Source organism: Peromyscus eremicus, chromosome 3 (genome assembly GCF_949786415.1).
Source record: "Peromyscus eremicus chromosome 3, PerEre_H2_v1, whole genome shotgun sequence".
Classification (NCBI taxonomy): domain Eukaryota; kingdom Metazoa; phylum Chordata; class Mammalia; order Rodentia; family Cricetidae; genus Peromyscus; species Peromyscus eremicus.
In genome coordinates, this window is record NC_081418.1 from 104,764,523 (window position 1) to 104,779,188 (window position 14,666).

Here is a 14,666-nt window from a genome sequence, read left to right on the forward strand (position 1 = left end):
GGTTATATGTACACAGCTGTTTTTTTGGTGTTTGTTTTTATCAGTAAGTAAATAAAACAACCCCCCACCACATACCACCAAATCCTCAAACCCACAAAAGCGGAAACTCTTGAGCAGATAGATACCTTGGCAGGGCTTGCTACAGGCTTGCCACGGCCCATGACTGTTCCAGTAGAATTGTTGAGGTTTGTCCTCAATTGGAATATTGAAGGAGTACCGCACGTCAGGGTTGTACAACTTCCCCACCGACAACACCTGTAATGCGTGGAGAAGTTGGAGAGAAGTCTGCGGGCCTGCCGTGCCAAGGGGAGAGAGCCGCCAACCACTAGCCAAGTTTTTACCTGAAGGAGAAGCTCTTCCTCGATCCGGTCTGTGGCGTTCAGTCTTTCCACAGCATGATCAGATCCGCTGTACTCGATCATAGCATTCCCCACACGGACCTCCCTTTTGGACATTGAGACAACAAAGTCTCCATTTAGCAGGAACTCACCTTTACTGTTTGATAAAGCTGTAGATGAGAAAAGAGACTTAGGTGAGGTGCTGCCACTGGCCAGCTGTGTTGCAAAACAAAAACAAAAATGTTCGATTTGGCAGGGACCAGCAGAAGACTGGGGGCTTTTCAGCCGGACCATGAGTTCACAGTCTTGGTTGGCCATGTGCTAGCTACGTGACCGTGGATGACTAATCCTTCTTGGTCTCAATTTCTTTATCTCTAAAGGGACATAAAAACACCCATCCATTATGGTACCTAGGTAAACTAAGAGAGATATAATATAAATGTCCTCTTCAGTCTGAAGTTACTTACACAATATCTATAGTTGCAGGATTAGAGACGAAGGCTGAGATCTTAAGATCTGACACACACATATGCTACCAGGGGTAGGAGACAGCAGTCCCAGAAGGAATATCTTACTTTTTAGAGGGTAGGGAGAAGCTACTGGAAAAATGAGAAGTTCCAGAATTTTTTGTTTGAAATGAGGTCTCCCTTTGTAGCCCGAGTTGGGCTAAACTCACTCTGTTTATCACTCTGGCTCCAAACTTGCAGCCTTCCTCCACCCTCTACCTCCTGAGTGCTAGGATTCAAAGAAGGAACCAACATGCCTGGCAGAACCAGAAATTCCCTCTAAAATGGCTGCATTTCAGAGTTTGCCATTGAACGGAATCCTAAGAACACGTTACTTTTCTGCCACATGATTCAGCTGGACAGCTTATGTGAAAATACTGGAAGATGGATCCCTTTACTTTCCATTGCAACAGCGGTGGCATGATTGGAATTAAAACATAATTTGGTTAGATATAAGATAGAAGAAATGTATTTTCACATTTTTAGATTAATTTTTTAAAGGCAAACACCTCAGTGAGGGGTAGCATAATGACTCAGTAGGTAAAGACACCTGCTGCCAAGCTTGATAAACTAGGTTCAATCCCCAGGACCCACATGAGTGGAGAGAACCTACTCCCTCAAGTTGTCCTCTGATCTCGATACACACATGCAGAGGCACATGCATGTCACTTCAATTAAATAAATAAAATGTTAAAAAACATGTGATTTTAAAATTTCAGTGACACCATTTCTCTTTAGCATGGACCACACACCTTTGGTCTCGTTTTAAGCCTGCCTTGTAGACCTGGGTCGTTTTAAGCCTGCCTTGTAGACCTGGGTCCCGTTTCCACGATCCAGCTGCTCCACTGCTCAATTTGGAATTTGCACTCTACTACTTATCACACCTACGTTATACACATTACACATCTGTACATGTGAATGTACGAATGAGAAAAGTATGAATTACAAATCACTAAATTAATTGACCAAGGCCAGACAGCTTCTAATCATGGGACCTCTGCCTCCACAACTTGTGAGACACTAACATCGTCCAAGAAGAGAGTCAGCAAACATTTGTCCAGTAGACAAATTCCCTCATTCATTCATTCTCTCGTTTACAGATAGAACCAAGGTCTGCGTAGGCTACAGCTCTTTAACAACTTGGCCTGACTGCTAAACTGCATGAACCTTTCAGTACCATTAAAACCATTTCACAGCTTACCTCTATAAACCTCAAGATCCCAACCCTTAGTAGGCTAGTGAAAGCTGGCGTTAAAAGAATGAAGGAGTGATTGAAGCCGACCCCCCCATCCCCAGAAAGGAGGATAGAACACTTCCACATGGACGATCATTCTCTGGCTGGTGTGAACCTCACCCTTAGCTCCTGCAGTGGAGGACCTGTCAGCCACGTTAGATACGGTAGTTTCAATGGGTAAAAGAATAAACGAGGTTGTTCCCTTGGCACCTCAGGCTGTTTCCAAAGCAGGTCACTTACACTGGATAGCGTGATGGGCTGTCAACACCACCACCTAGTTCTTTCAAGTTAAGTCACACACTAGCTAGCCCAAAAGGGGGAATGAAATGCTACATGCCAGACTTATAAATTGAGCAGCAATCTGGTTTTGTTGAAAAGAACATGGTCTCTTCTGTGTGAATCCCCAGTCTCTTCCCATGGCTTTAGGTTGCCTCTCATGCCTCTGCAGAACTGGGGGAAAGTCCCTCTTCAGTGCATGTTTCTTATCCCAGTTGTGAGGACAGTGAGACAAGAGCTCAAATGCTGTAAAACCCTTCTCATGATTTGTCCCCACCAATGGTTTGCCCATAGAGTTCTGTAAAGATGTCAATGAAATGAAACTCTGGCTTTCTTTTATACTGCAAGGATGTGTGATTTCCCTCCACCAGCGTTAATTCAGGGCTAAGCATCCCAGAGGCAAGGAAGTCTCACAGACATGGTTACACTTTCTCCTGAAGAGGTAGGAACGTGGCAGAGACAGTACAACATGGTTTTAACCCGACAAGAGGGATCCCTGGGGAAGGTGACCTTTGACTGGCAGACTTTCTGCTTCAGTACCTCGGGAAACAAATCGTTTCCCCAAACCTAGAGATGCTTGCCCCACTTCCTGCTAATGAGATTAGGGAAGCTAATTTCCTGGGTTTCTGTCCCTCCTGTCACACCCATCAGAATGAGGTTGCTACAGAAGTTCCACTGGAAAAGTCTTCCTCTCCAAAACACACAGGAAGAGTGTGAGACTTGACCAATCTTTACACAGTTATCAGGGATAGGGATGAAGGTTGTTTAACAATAGAAGAGCAGTGACTAGACTCAGCAAAATGCAGGGTGGTGGGCTGTAAAGTATCTAAAGTGCTCTGCTAGTAGCACCTTGCTTCAAGCCAAATACAAATATGCACACACCCCCACTGGGTGACGTCAGATCCTCCCTAACCTTGTAAAGAACCATTGTGAGGTTTGGGCTCCGAGGTCTGTTTTCACACTCGATGGGCTGTGATTTGCAATCAATGCTTGCACACTGCTCATTAGCTTTCGGATAGGCTGTTGTGGGACAAGCAGTGACTTCCCCAGACTGCCCATCCCTGGATGAATCTTCTTTAATTTTGTTTTCATTCTCTCACAAGGGGATTAAGAAAAGTCCAGTAAAGAAGAGAACATTGTCAGGAGACTGCCTGAGTTCAGACACCTGACAGGTACTGATTAAGCTGAACAGAACCAAGGCCACTACCTGGATAGAGGCTATTTCCCCAGGGAAAATAGAGGAAAACCAACCCTTGCTTTTCCTTTGGAATGGAAGAACAGAATGATTCAACATGGCCCTTTGGCTCCCAAGAAATTAATTTATAAGGGACACTTCATGCTATGATGCTTAATTAGGACGAACTCAGAGCCTACAAACTACTGCATGCTCAAATTTCTCACCAAGTATATGGAGAAAAATGCCTGACATACTTTGAGCAGTTGTAGAATGAGAAATGGGGGATTCCCCAAAAGTATAACTTGAAGGTGGTTTCCAAAAGCCTGTTAATTATCTTATTTTAATCCGTGTGTGTGTGTGTGTGTGTGTGTGTGTGTGTGTGTGTGTGTGCGCGCGCGCGCGCGCGCGCGCGTATTGATGAACCTAGGGCCCAGTAAAGGTTTAATTGTAAACACATGGCTCATAACTGAGCTACAACTCAGTCCTGTTCATTTTCTTGTAAAGCTACCACTCAATTTAATACTTGGTGTTAAAAAGCAGATGCGGCTGTTTATAATTAGTTACAAGTTAGGCTTTATAGTCTTTGGAAGAAGATGAGCCTTTATCTTCAAGAGAATTCTGTTTTCCATGAAGAACTAGCAATGGCTGTTCAGCAATCCAGCAAATGTTCACTCAGGCTTCTCATGTGCACATTGTAGCAGGAGCTAAACATGCAGGCAACAACCCTGACCTTAAACTACTGGGATTGTGTGGATGAATAAGTAACAAGTCTTATCTCTGTGGTGGCAACTGCCTCCTTCCCATTGCTTAGGTCCAAACCTGAGAGTGTTTGACTCCTTTTGACTCTAAGACAGCTTTCATCATTGCCTACTCCCTCTTCTCCCTTTTCTTTCTCTCCCTTCATCTCTTCCTTCCTTCGTTCCTTTCTTCCTTCTTTCCTTTTTTCCTACCTTTCTTCCTTCCTTCCTTTTGTGGGTCTCATGTAGCTCAGGCTAGCCTTAAACTCACTATGTATTTGAAGTGATCTTGAACTTCTGATCCTCCTGACCGTACCTCCTGAGTCCTGGGATTACAGGTACCTGCTGTCACGTTCTGTTCATGGGATGCAAGGGACCGAATCCAAGGCTAACAGTCCCTGGTCCTTCTTTTTCCCTCCTATGGCACACCCAATCTATCAACAGATCAAGATAGCTCCAAATTCAAAAGAGAGACTGACCCTTACCACTCACCATCATCGTCATGCTCCTCACTGAGGCCAAGCCATCAGCATTCCTCACTAGAGAACCTTTCTTTTTATTCTTTATTTTTCCTTTTTAATTTTTTTTTTTTTTGGTTTCTCTGTGTAGCTTTGCACCTTTCCTGGAACTCACTTGGTAGCCTAGGCTGGCCTTAAACTCACAGAGATCCGCCTGGCTCTGCCTCCCGAGTGCTGGGATTAAAGGCGTGCGCCACCACCGCCCGGCCTCCTTTTTAATTTTTGAGACAAAGTTTCTCTGTGTGGCCCAGAATAACCTCGAATTCATCATCATCCTTCTTTAGTCTCCTCTGTGCTAGGTTAAGAGTTGGTACCTCTACACTAAACTTCTCTTGGATTCTTATTATAACTTCCTAACCAGTATTGCTGTTCTACCAATGATGCTCAACATAATAGCCCAAGTGTTTTTTTTGAAAATGTACATCATCATCAGCTCAAAACCAACAGCTTTCTGTGCCTCTCAGAACTTACAACCAAGTCCTTCAGATAGTCACATGGTTCAACATGATCTCATCCTAATTCCATTTAGCGCTAAGAGTCTCCATTTGCATTCAGCAACAGGCACAGGGACCTCCTTCTGTTCTTCCCACAGTCCTACTTCAAAGACTTTGCAAAGAGGGGCTGGGAAGTGGTTTAATGAGTCAGAGCACAGGCTGCCCAAGCATTAAGGACCTGAATACAAACCCCCAGCACCCAAGTAAGAAGATGAGGGTGGCTATACAGGCTTCTAAGCCCAGGGCGACATGGTAAGCAAACACAGGAGGATCACTAAGGTTCCTTGCTGGCCCTCAGCCTAGCCGTGAATTCAGTGAGAGTCTTGATAAGAGCAATAAAAGTGATAGAGCAGGGTAGGTGATATGATCTTCTGTGTGTGGCCACACACATGCACCCTACCCCCACCTACACACACACACACACACACACACACACACACACGCACGCACACACACACACACACACAGAGAGAGAGAGAGAGAGAGAGAGAGAGAGAGAGAGAGAGAGAGAGAGACTTTAAAAAGTCTCCCTCTTCCTAGAATGACTTTCTTTAATGGTCTGTCTCTATAAAGGTTTCAACTCCACCTTACCCTTGGAATCCACTCTCTGTGCTGCATGGATTTCTAGTATCATCTAGCATCTTCTTCCAGAACAGACCATGTTGATTAAGTAACTGTTTATTGTCTTTCTTGCCCATGAAAAGAAGGCTTCAAGAAGACAGGGATTTGTGATTCTGGTCTGTTTGGTTTATTGTGTTGCAAGTAATGCTGGCATACAATAAACAAGTGAATGCAGGGAGACATGGTGACATGGCAGAAAATGCTTTAGCAGAGTCACATGTAAGTTAGCATGACTAGCATGCCTGGCTATGAATGCATGAGTTTATGCAGACCTTTCAAAATACAGATGTAGCTTCTCATTTGATTCAACAGATATTCATTAACTGGCACAGCATGACCAAATGCTTGGATTAGACCTCTATAGGCTGCATTCTGATGGATAAATAGAATTCCTGCCAGCACATTAGAATGAAACAGTAAATTGATTTCTTTTTTTAAACAATGACTACTCAGCAAGATGGCCTTGATTTCTTCTAGAGCCAAGTACCAGCTATGGCCAAACTTCGAGGCAGGAGCAGCCTAGTTGTACAAGGTGACCTGCCAATTCCCTTTCAGGCATTCCTCTCTTGCCTACATCCTTCCTTCACAAGGAAGTGGGCAAATTTCATAATCACTTAAGGTGATTTGAAGAACAATAAGTTGAAGTCGGTTTGGTTTGGGAGGCTGCTAAAAATCAATAGAGGTCTTTGGTGTGATGTGGTTTAAAAATGAGAAATATATATGAACTACTTATGTGGTTAAGTATAAGCAAAGATATAAAATAATTGCGTGGTTAGATATAAAGAATAAATAGGAATTCATTTTAGAGGGAAAAATTGAAGAGCCTGCACTGTAGCAGAGTAGGCTGATTTTTGTAACAATGGCTTAAAAAAATGCATGCCATTATAGACTCTTTTGGAAGGAAGAAATGGAGATATGTACTAGGCATAATAAAATCTTGAATAGGCCTATGAGGAGTCTGCTCCTGGTTAGAGCTGATAACATAAAAATTAAGTCAAATAATGCCTCTAAGAAAACATTTGCAAGTCAGTTACCCAGACAGACGTTTTTTAAAGTGCTCCATGAGACCCATGACTCGATGCTAAACTCAGAGAGTGTAAGATCTGGAGCAAATCCCTTGCTGCTGAACATGGTAATGATATAACCCTTGAGTCAATATTCTGAGGCGCTGTTCAGGAGAAGAAATAAGACAATGAATTTAAGATCATCTTCTTTGATAGAAGGAAGCTTGTCACGTGCACCAGAGGAAGGAAGGAGTGAGTACCTGCTGCTCCAGGAAGAGACTCAGAATTCGGACTTCATGGAAATGTCAGGGACAAGGCTCTTACCTAAGTAGTTGTCATCCTCGGACTTCCCTGAGAAGCTGTGCTGCCGCACATCAAGGCTGGTAGCTCCAGCTGGAATTCGGACGACAGTATTGTAACCTGCCGAGAAGTTAGCAGAAAATCAGTATTCTGCTGAACATTTCACAATCTCTAAGGACAGACTAAAAGGCAAACAACAAAGAAAGACAATTACCTCTACTAGATGTCTTATAGCCAGATTAATAATATACTATAGCAAGGCTGATTTTACCCTTCACATGAATACTTCCTGTATTCTACGAAGTTAACAATTTATTTTTAAACCTTTTCTTCCCCCCTGGTTCTTAGGAGCAGATTCTTACCATAATGGACTGTGTTAAATGTTCCTGCCACTGTTTTGCATGAAGAATTATCACCACCACAAATCCCACATTTATCTCTCCGGGCTTTTGAGTTTAAAATATGATCACATCCAGCTTGCTTTTTAAAAGAAAACAATTGAAATAAGTGGTAAGTATTAAGGAGATAATAAAATGGCAAGTCGTGCATTCCTTTCAGTGATGTGAATCCAAAAAACGACAAGGAAGCTGTGCCCTTTAAAACTTGCAAAGGTTGAGAACGCCAATTGTCCACAGTTTGCCATTTAAGATGTGGTCATTGGACCCACAGGAACCTAGCATCCTTGATGCCGTTTGGCATACTGAAGCTCTAGAGCCACCCAACCCTACCGAATCAGAACTGGCATTTTAACCAATTGCCCAGGTGCTTCACGCACAGATTAACATTTGAGATGTAATGGTCTATGAACAAACAGAGTCAGTGAGAAAAACTGCCTAGCCATGGAAACTAGAGGAGAATAGTGTTGCTGGGGCCATACCAGAGAGCTCCTGCACATCCTAAGGGACAAGCTGCTTGTCACTCCGGGCTACTGCTGATGTTTAGAACAAGTCCAGTGTTGCAGTGTTCCGATTTATCAGGAGAAATTGGGAGCTTGTTTTGTTGTGCAACGCTCCCCCCCATAATTTGTTTACTTAGCAAAGCAATGAAGAGGGGGGGGGCCTGGCCAATCCATGGAGGGTAACTGCCTGGTAACTGCCAAGCCTGCAGGAGAAGAGAGCCCCACTCTTCTGCTCTTTAGTGCACACCTTTCTTTGAGAAGCTCAATGCACTGAGACTGAGTGGAATGACAAGAGAGTCCATACCGTCAGGTCAGTGCAAGCTGAGAGGTAGGTAAACCTCCTAGGTACTCCCTCTTTTTTAAATAGTTATTTAATTTCATGTATGTAAAAGTTTTGCCTGCGTATGTATGGGAACTACTGTAGTGGGTAGCCATTTCAGCTTTGACCTGGAAGTTCCAACCCTCATTGAGGCTTTGGTAATGGTCACACCTACATGGTGGGGTTGAGAGAGGATGCTGAAGACCCGAGATCTGGATGCGCTCAGGCTCTCTTGGTTCCTGGACCCTGGATGCTGAAGGTAGACTGAGCAGAGTTCTCCAGAGAACACCGCCTGACTGACTGCACCTTTCCCAGACCCTGTAACCTATCCCTTCACTTGTAAGTTATTCCACAAAATAAACCTCCCTTTTAACTATGTGGAGTGGTCTTAATAATTTCACCAATATCCTACATCCATGCCTAAGGTCAGAAGATGACTTTAGATCCTTCTGGAACTGGATTTAGAAATAGTCGTCAAGTGCCTTGTAGGTGCTGGGGACCCAACCCAAGTCCTCTGCAAGAGTAGCTAGTGTTCTTAACCATGGAACAATCTCTGTAGCCCCTTAGGTGATGCTTCAATCAAACCCGATCCACTAGTAATTCTAGTTGGTCTTTGGGCCACATATAGTGAACACATTCATCAGCTTAGAGCTTGGCCAAGCTAGCAATGATTTCTAACTCGTGAAAACAAAGAAAGTATTAAGGGCTTGAGAAGTCACTGTCAGATTCTTTGCACATTGCCAGGAGTTTCTCAGCTTACTTTCCAACAATAATGGGAGGAGTGTTTTGGGCTAGGCAATTGTAGTTAAAATGACAAGGAGACATCCAAGGGAGGCTGGCTTTTCCTCCTTCTGTTGTTCTGGAATATAGCAATTCAACCTAGAAATATTTCTGTTAGGAAGCTCTTGGTTTTGACCTTAAGCACTCAGTTACAGTAAAAGTGTGTGTGTGTGTGTGTGTGTGTGTGTGTGTGTGTGTGTGTGTGTGCACAAACTGGTACAATAAATATTCAAGGAGAACTTTTGCATAGATCTCCATAGAGACTGAAACATGAAGAAAAACCTAGAATAGTGGTTCTCAAACTTTGTTATAACATGCATCAGAATCATTTGATGACAATAGATGCTAACAGTATCCAGGGACCACACTTTGAGAAACATTGCCTAGGAGCCAGTGCCCAGATAGAAGTAGCTGTCATTCTATTACAGGAGTCACAAATCAATTAGGTAACGGGACAGCTCAATAAAGAAAACATCACATGGACTTACCCGGCAAAGGCCTTGGACACAGATATCATTTGTGTCCTGGCCACAAGGTGTTCCATCGATCACTCTGTCTCGGAGCTGGTAGTAGGCTGTGTTTCCTGCCACTCTGCAGAACAACTTACATCGGTCCTTCATCAAAACTAGAGAGGAAGATCATGATGCTATGTGACTTCCATGTCTGGACAGAGCTCCAGCCTGGCAGCCACACGCTCCAGCCCCACTGCACTTACTTCCACTGTACTTAGGGACCCAGCGGACGCTGGGCAGCAGCCCATTGATGTTAAAGTGTTTGCCATCAAAGTGAGCACACTGCTCTTCACGGAAATCACGCTTCTGCTTCAGGCAAGGCTCGGTGTTGCAGGATTTGAACTTCATTCTCCTCCCTACACAGTACTTCCCACCATTTTTTGGTCTGAAAAAAAAATGGAGACAACAGATACAATGTATTGGAACCTATCCCTCTACTCCTTATCCCTTGACTTATGACTGGCTGGGTCTTCAGGAAGCAACTTGGAGATAACACATGACCAAGGGAGAAGGACATGGCTCCACATTCCAGGTTTGCATTCTGCCTCCCATCACCTCCTCCCATCAACTCCTCTGAGTCCAGCTTTGCTTTCTGCCTTCGATTCCAGTAAGTATCAACTTAAGTAAAGCAGTCAAACTTCGCCTCAGCACTTACAACTATGAAATGGGACATGCCTGTGTTACATCTGGATTTTGTTGTTGTTTTTTCTTTGAGACTAGCTCATGTATGCCAGGCTGTCCTACAACTCCCTACAGAGTTGAGGATGACCGTGAACTCCTAATCTTCCTGCCTCCAGCTCCAGAATGCTGGGGTTATAGGCATGCATCACCATACCTAGTTTTTGCAAACCTGCTTTGAAGATAACGTGTCAGCTATCAAACAGAAAGCCTGGACATGTGAAGCTGACCTTTGTCCCCTTTTCCCAAATGATTGCTGCCTTTCAACTTTATCAGTTTTGTAAGGGAAGGTGTAAGGTTGTTTTCTGTCTGTCCTCTACACCTTGGCCTCCTCACGCCCTTCCACTGCCTCTCATTTGGTCCTCCCCCATCTTCTTTCCACAGCTAGTCTTTTGATTTGGTTTATAAAATAGGACTACACACATGGCATATGTCCACACTTCGACCCACGTCATAGGAGGAGAAAGCACGCTGGGTTCCTAACACTGTCGCTCAAGTACGGTGCACTCTGGCAAAGCACCATGGTGCAAATTCATTCTCAGTGTGAAACTCTGCACATGTCTTTTCCAGATGTTACTCAGAGCATAAATTACACAACACATCCCCCAGCTATCAACAGCTGGCCGAATTCATCACTGGGGTAGGGAAGGCCTCAGAACTCAGCCACAAATACCCGAACAGCTCAGAATACACAACTATCTCAGAACACCATGGAGCTCCAAGAGAAAGTTCACAATTGTTCTCTTTTAGTGAATTTTTTTCAGAATAATCTTAAGTGTAAGAAATGAATTTTGTTTTGTTTTTCAGGCAGAGGTTTTAGGTGCTGGGAAACACATCAATTATGACCATAATGGAGTTGGGGGGAGGCTGTAGGTGGTACAGTTGGTTCTGGCTTCCAATCTTGCTGTCCTTACTGTGCCCTGCTCCGGTTTCTTCCTTTTTAAAAAATGAGTACATATAGCTGGGTACAGTGACACATGTCTTTAATCCCAGCATTCTGCATATCAAACTCAGTCTGTGACTTTGTTTTTTTGTGTAAAGGCAGATTATAATTTCCTCCTTAACTCTACATATGGCTTTAATGAATGTAAATGTGCCCTTTTGAACAACACATCTCCTAGACAATGTGGTTTCTATCTGATTTGTGTGTACCATGTAATACGGAAATCTATAGCTATAAACCTTTTAGAATGGAAAAATTAATCTCATAATTAAAAAATTTGTTTGGATATGACTATTTTTTCCATATAGGCAAATACTGAAACTATAGGAAATTCAACTTTGAAAATACCATTAGTTGCATCTCCCAACTAAAAAGTTTTTTTAAGGACACTTTGTGCCAAATAGGAGTAGAAAGAACTTCAGGAAGTTGGGAGATTAATTATCACTCTGTACAGCCAGCTTAGGTCATTCCTTCAAGTACATGTTACACAACCCAGCCGATTACATTTGGGAGCGTATATCCTCAAGGTTACAAAGGAGTTTTTACAAACACCGTCATAGGTGCACTCTACTCTTAAAGATAGATAAGTTTTTGTCTACAAATTGGCTGGAGCAGATATATCAGCTCCTTTGTTTATTTACATGAATTAGTACAATCAGATTTGGGTTAGTCCAAAAAATTCTCTCCTGAAATGATGAAGGTAGGCTGGTTCTATGCTTCCAGGTTATCAGAAGAGGCGGATAGCTCAATGGGGAGAATTGCTTCTCAAGAGTTAGATAAGAAAAGAGGGAGTTTTATTAATCTACCTTTAATGATCTTTTCTAATGGGGCACACTAGGGGACTGATGTCTGTCTGTATTGCTTCATTAGTTAATGGCTCTTCCATAGTAACCAGTTCTCAACATTTTGAAAATAGCTCACCTAGTCAATGCTTCCAAAAACTGGGAGGTGACAATTACTAGACTTGATGGGTAAAGGTTCTTGCCACCACGTGTGACAAGCTGAAGTGGATCCCTAGTGTAAGGAAAGAACAGACTCCCACAGGTTACTCTTGGACCTCCACATGTGTGCTGTGGGACACATGTGCATGAGCATGTACAAAGGACTAAATATGTAAAAACATTTAAATATTTTTGTTGTCTCTGTACTGACAAAAATAACATACAGAATTTAAAAAAAAAAAGTGAAACAGATATGTCCTGACTTTTTTTTTTTTTTTTTTTTTTTTTTTTTTGGTTTTTTCGAGACAGGGTTTCTCTGTGTAGCTTTGCGCCTTTCCTGGAACTCGCTTTGGAGACCAGGCTGGCCTCGAACTCACAGAGATCCGCCTGCCTCTGCCTCCCAAGTGCTGGGATTAAAGGCGTGCGCCACCACCGCCCAGCCATGTCCTGACTTTTTAAAGTAAGATTTTATACACAGTTGCTATGGTAAGAGCCTGAGTGGGAAATATCTAGTTCACAATTTTTATTTTTCCAAATTGACAAATTCATTAACTTGAAATTTAACCTATTTCTTAATTTAAAAACAGAATAGAATCGCTAAGGAAGAAAACGTGTCTGCCTCTCTTAGCTAGGCCTTTGCTCTGGTTTGTTTCTCTTTCCTATTTTGAAGACTGAACTGATTCTAGAGGTTCCTGTTTCTGCCATCAGGCATCTCAAAGCCAAATTTGCAAACAAAATAGCAAGAGTAGAACCCACAGGCCTGATGGCACAGCTTCTTGCCCTAGTTAGTGCTTGATGCGCCAATTTATACTTGAGGTGGTCCTCATTTCTTTCTTTCTTTTTTTCTTTTTGTTTGAGACAGGGTTTCTCTGTGTAGTTTTGGTGCCTGTCCTGGATCTCACTTTGTAGACCAGGCTGGCCTCGAACTCACAGAGATCCGCCTGGCTCTGCCTCCCGAGTGCTGGGATTAAAGGTGTGTACCACCACCGCCCGGCTGGTCCTCATTTCTTATGCAATGCACTTGCTCACTCTGAACATGCTATCCCAAACTCTAGGATGAAATGAGATATGCCCAATCATTAAGAGCAGCCAATGCAAAAGTATCAATTGTGTGACAGATTTATCAATTGTGTGATAAATTTAAGGAATAGCAGCAGATCTGGAAAGAAAAAGAATACTGTGGAATTAAGGTGGTTGGGGTACCCTGGGTCTCACAGACCTGGAAGGCCACTGCTCCCTCTTCCTCAGCCCCCAGCTGAAGAATTCCTTTTGAGTAGCTTCCACCCTGCTGCATCAGTGACGGCAACGTGGCAACGATAGACTTTGGGACTTACTCTGGTCGGTTGCACTCTCTGATGGCGGTTTTGATGCCTCCTCCGCATGTTCTGGAGCAGGTTCCAAAGTGACTCCAACTTCCCCAGGATCCATCAGTCGCAGGGGCCTCCATCTCTTTGGGAACACAAAATCCAAACTTGCAGTGCTGTATTTAATAAGGAGAGCAGTGAGGGAGAGCTTGGTGCTGTGAGTCATCCTAGGACCAGCTGGCTGCAGAAGTACATCACATTTTTAAGTCCCCCCCCCCCCCCCCCCCGGTGCTGGTTTGGAACACTGCAAATTTGCTATTTCTATGAATAACGGATACTGCAGGCATTTTAATATCATGCTCATTGATTTTAGACGGTGTTTGCATTTACTGCTTGCTCTGATAAACACAGGCCAGTGAGTGGCTGGCTCCACACTAAATGGGTAGCCCTAATGGCCAGCTTTAAACTGCTCAATTAGTCTGTGTACTTGGAAAAATGAGGAGTGGAAATGGGGCATGGACTGCAGATGGGGGCCAAAATGAATTAGAGAATTTGCAGTGTGAATCTCTATTAGCAAGGCTTTAAGACTCTACAATCTTGCTAAAATCGAAGGCTTTATTAATACCCTTGACTTCAAAACCCCAATTTTGATTAAACTGGGGAGGGGGAGTTAGCTACTTAATTCTTATAAACCCACTCCCAATCACTTAGGATCAGACTAAAGGAAAAGGGACAGATCACAGAGTCCTACACTTCGTTATAGTTTTTTTTTTTCTGATAGTTTCAGACTCTATACTCTGGATCATAATATTATTATTATGATAATAATAAAATGCAATAAAACTCCCCAGCAAGACAGGGAGTGGATGAGCTTATTTCAACTTTCTGCTGTTGTATGTGTGTGACCTAAAGCCCAGGCAACTGGTCAGGGGACAAAAAGAGTGGCAGTGGCCACAGCCACAGGAGGGTGATCCCTGTGGCTCCCTCAGATCTCCGAAGAGGAGCAGTAAAGCTGGGCTGTTGTGAAGTCTCTGTGGGGGAGCAGGAGTGAGGTAAGAAGTGGAGGGTGCAGGAGGCCAGGATGGT

At 43.4% G+C, this 14,666-nt stretch overlaps 1 protein-coding gene across 1 annotated transcript in view; it reads right to left on the minus strand.

The window, feature by feature from the left end:
• Adamts9 (ADAM metallopeptidase with thrombospondin type 1 motif 9) overlaps positions 1–14,666 on the minus strand; it is a 168,628-nt gene that overhangs the window by 108,507 nt on the left and 45,455 nt on the right. The window contains exons 12-18 of the mRNA XM_059258235.1: positions 13,611–13,756; positions 9,918–10,099; positions 9,691–9,827; positions 7,568–7,685; positions 7,230–7,325; positions 342–508; positions 126–255 (exon numbers count right to left, since the gene is read on the minus strand). Coding sequence (XP_059114218.1) covers positions 126–255; positions 342–508; positions 7,230–7,325; positions 7,568–7,685; positions 9,691–9,827; positions 9,918–10,099; positions 13,611–13,756 — 976 coding nt within the window. The remainder of the gene's footprint in view (positions 1–125; positions 256–341; positions 509–7,229; positions 7,326–7,567; positions 7,686–9,690; positions 9,828–9,917; positions 10,100–13,610; positions 13,757–14,666) is intronic.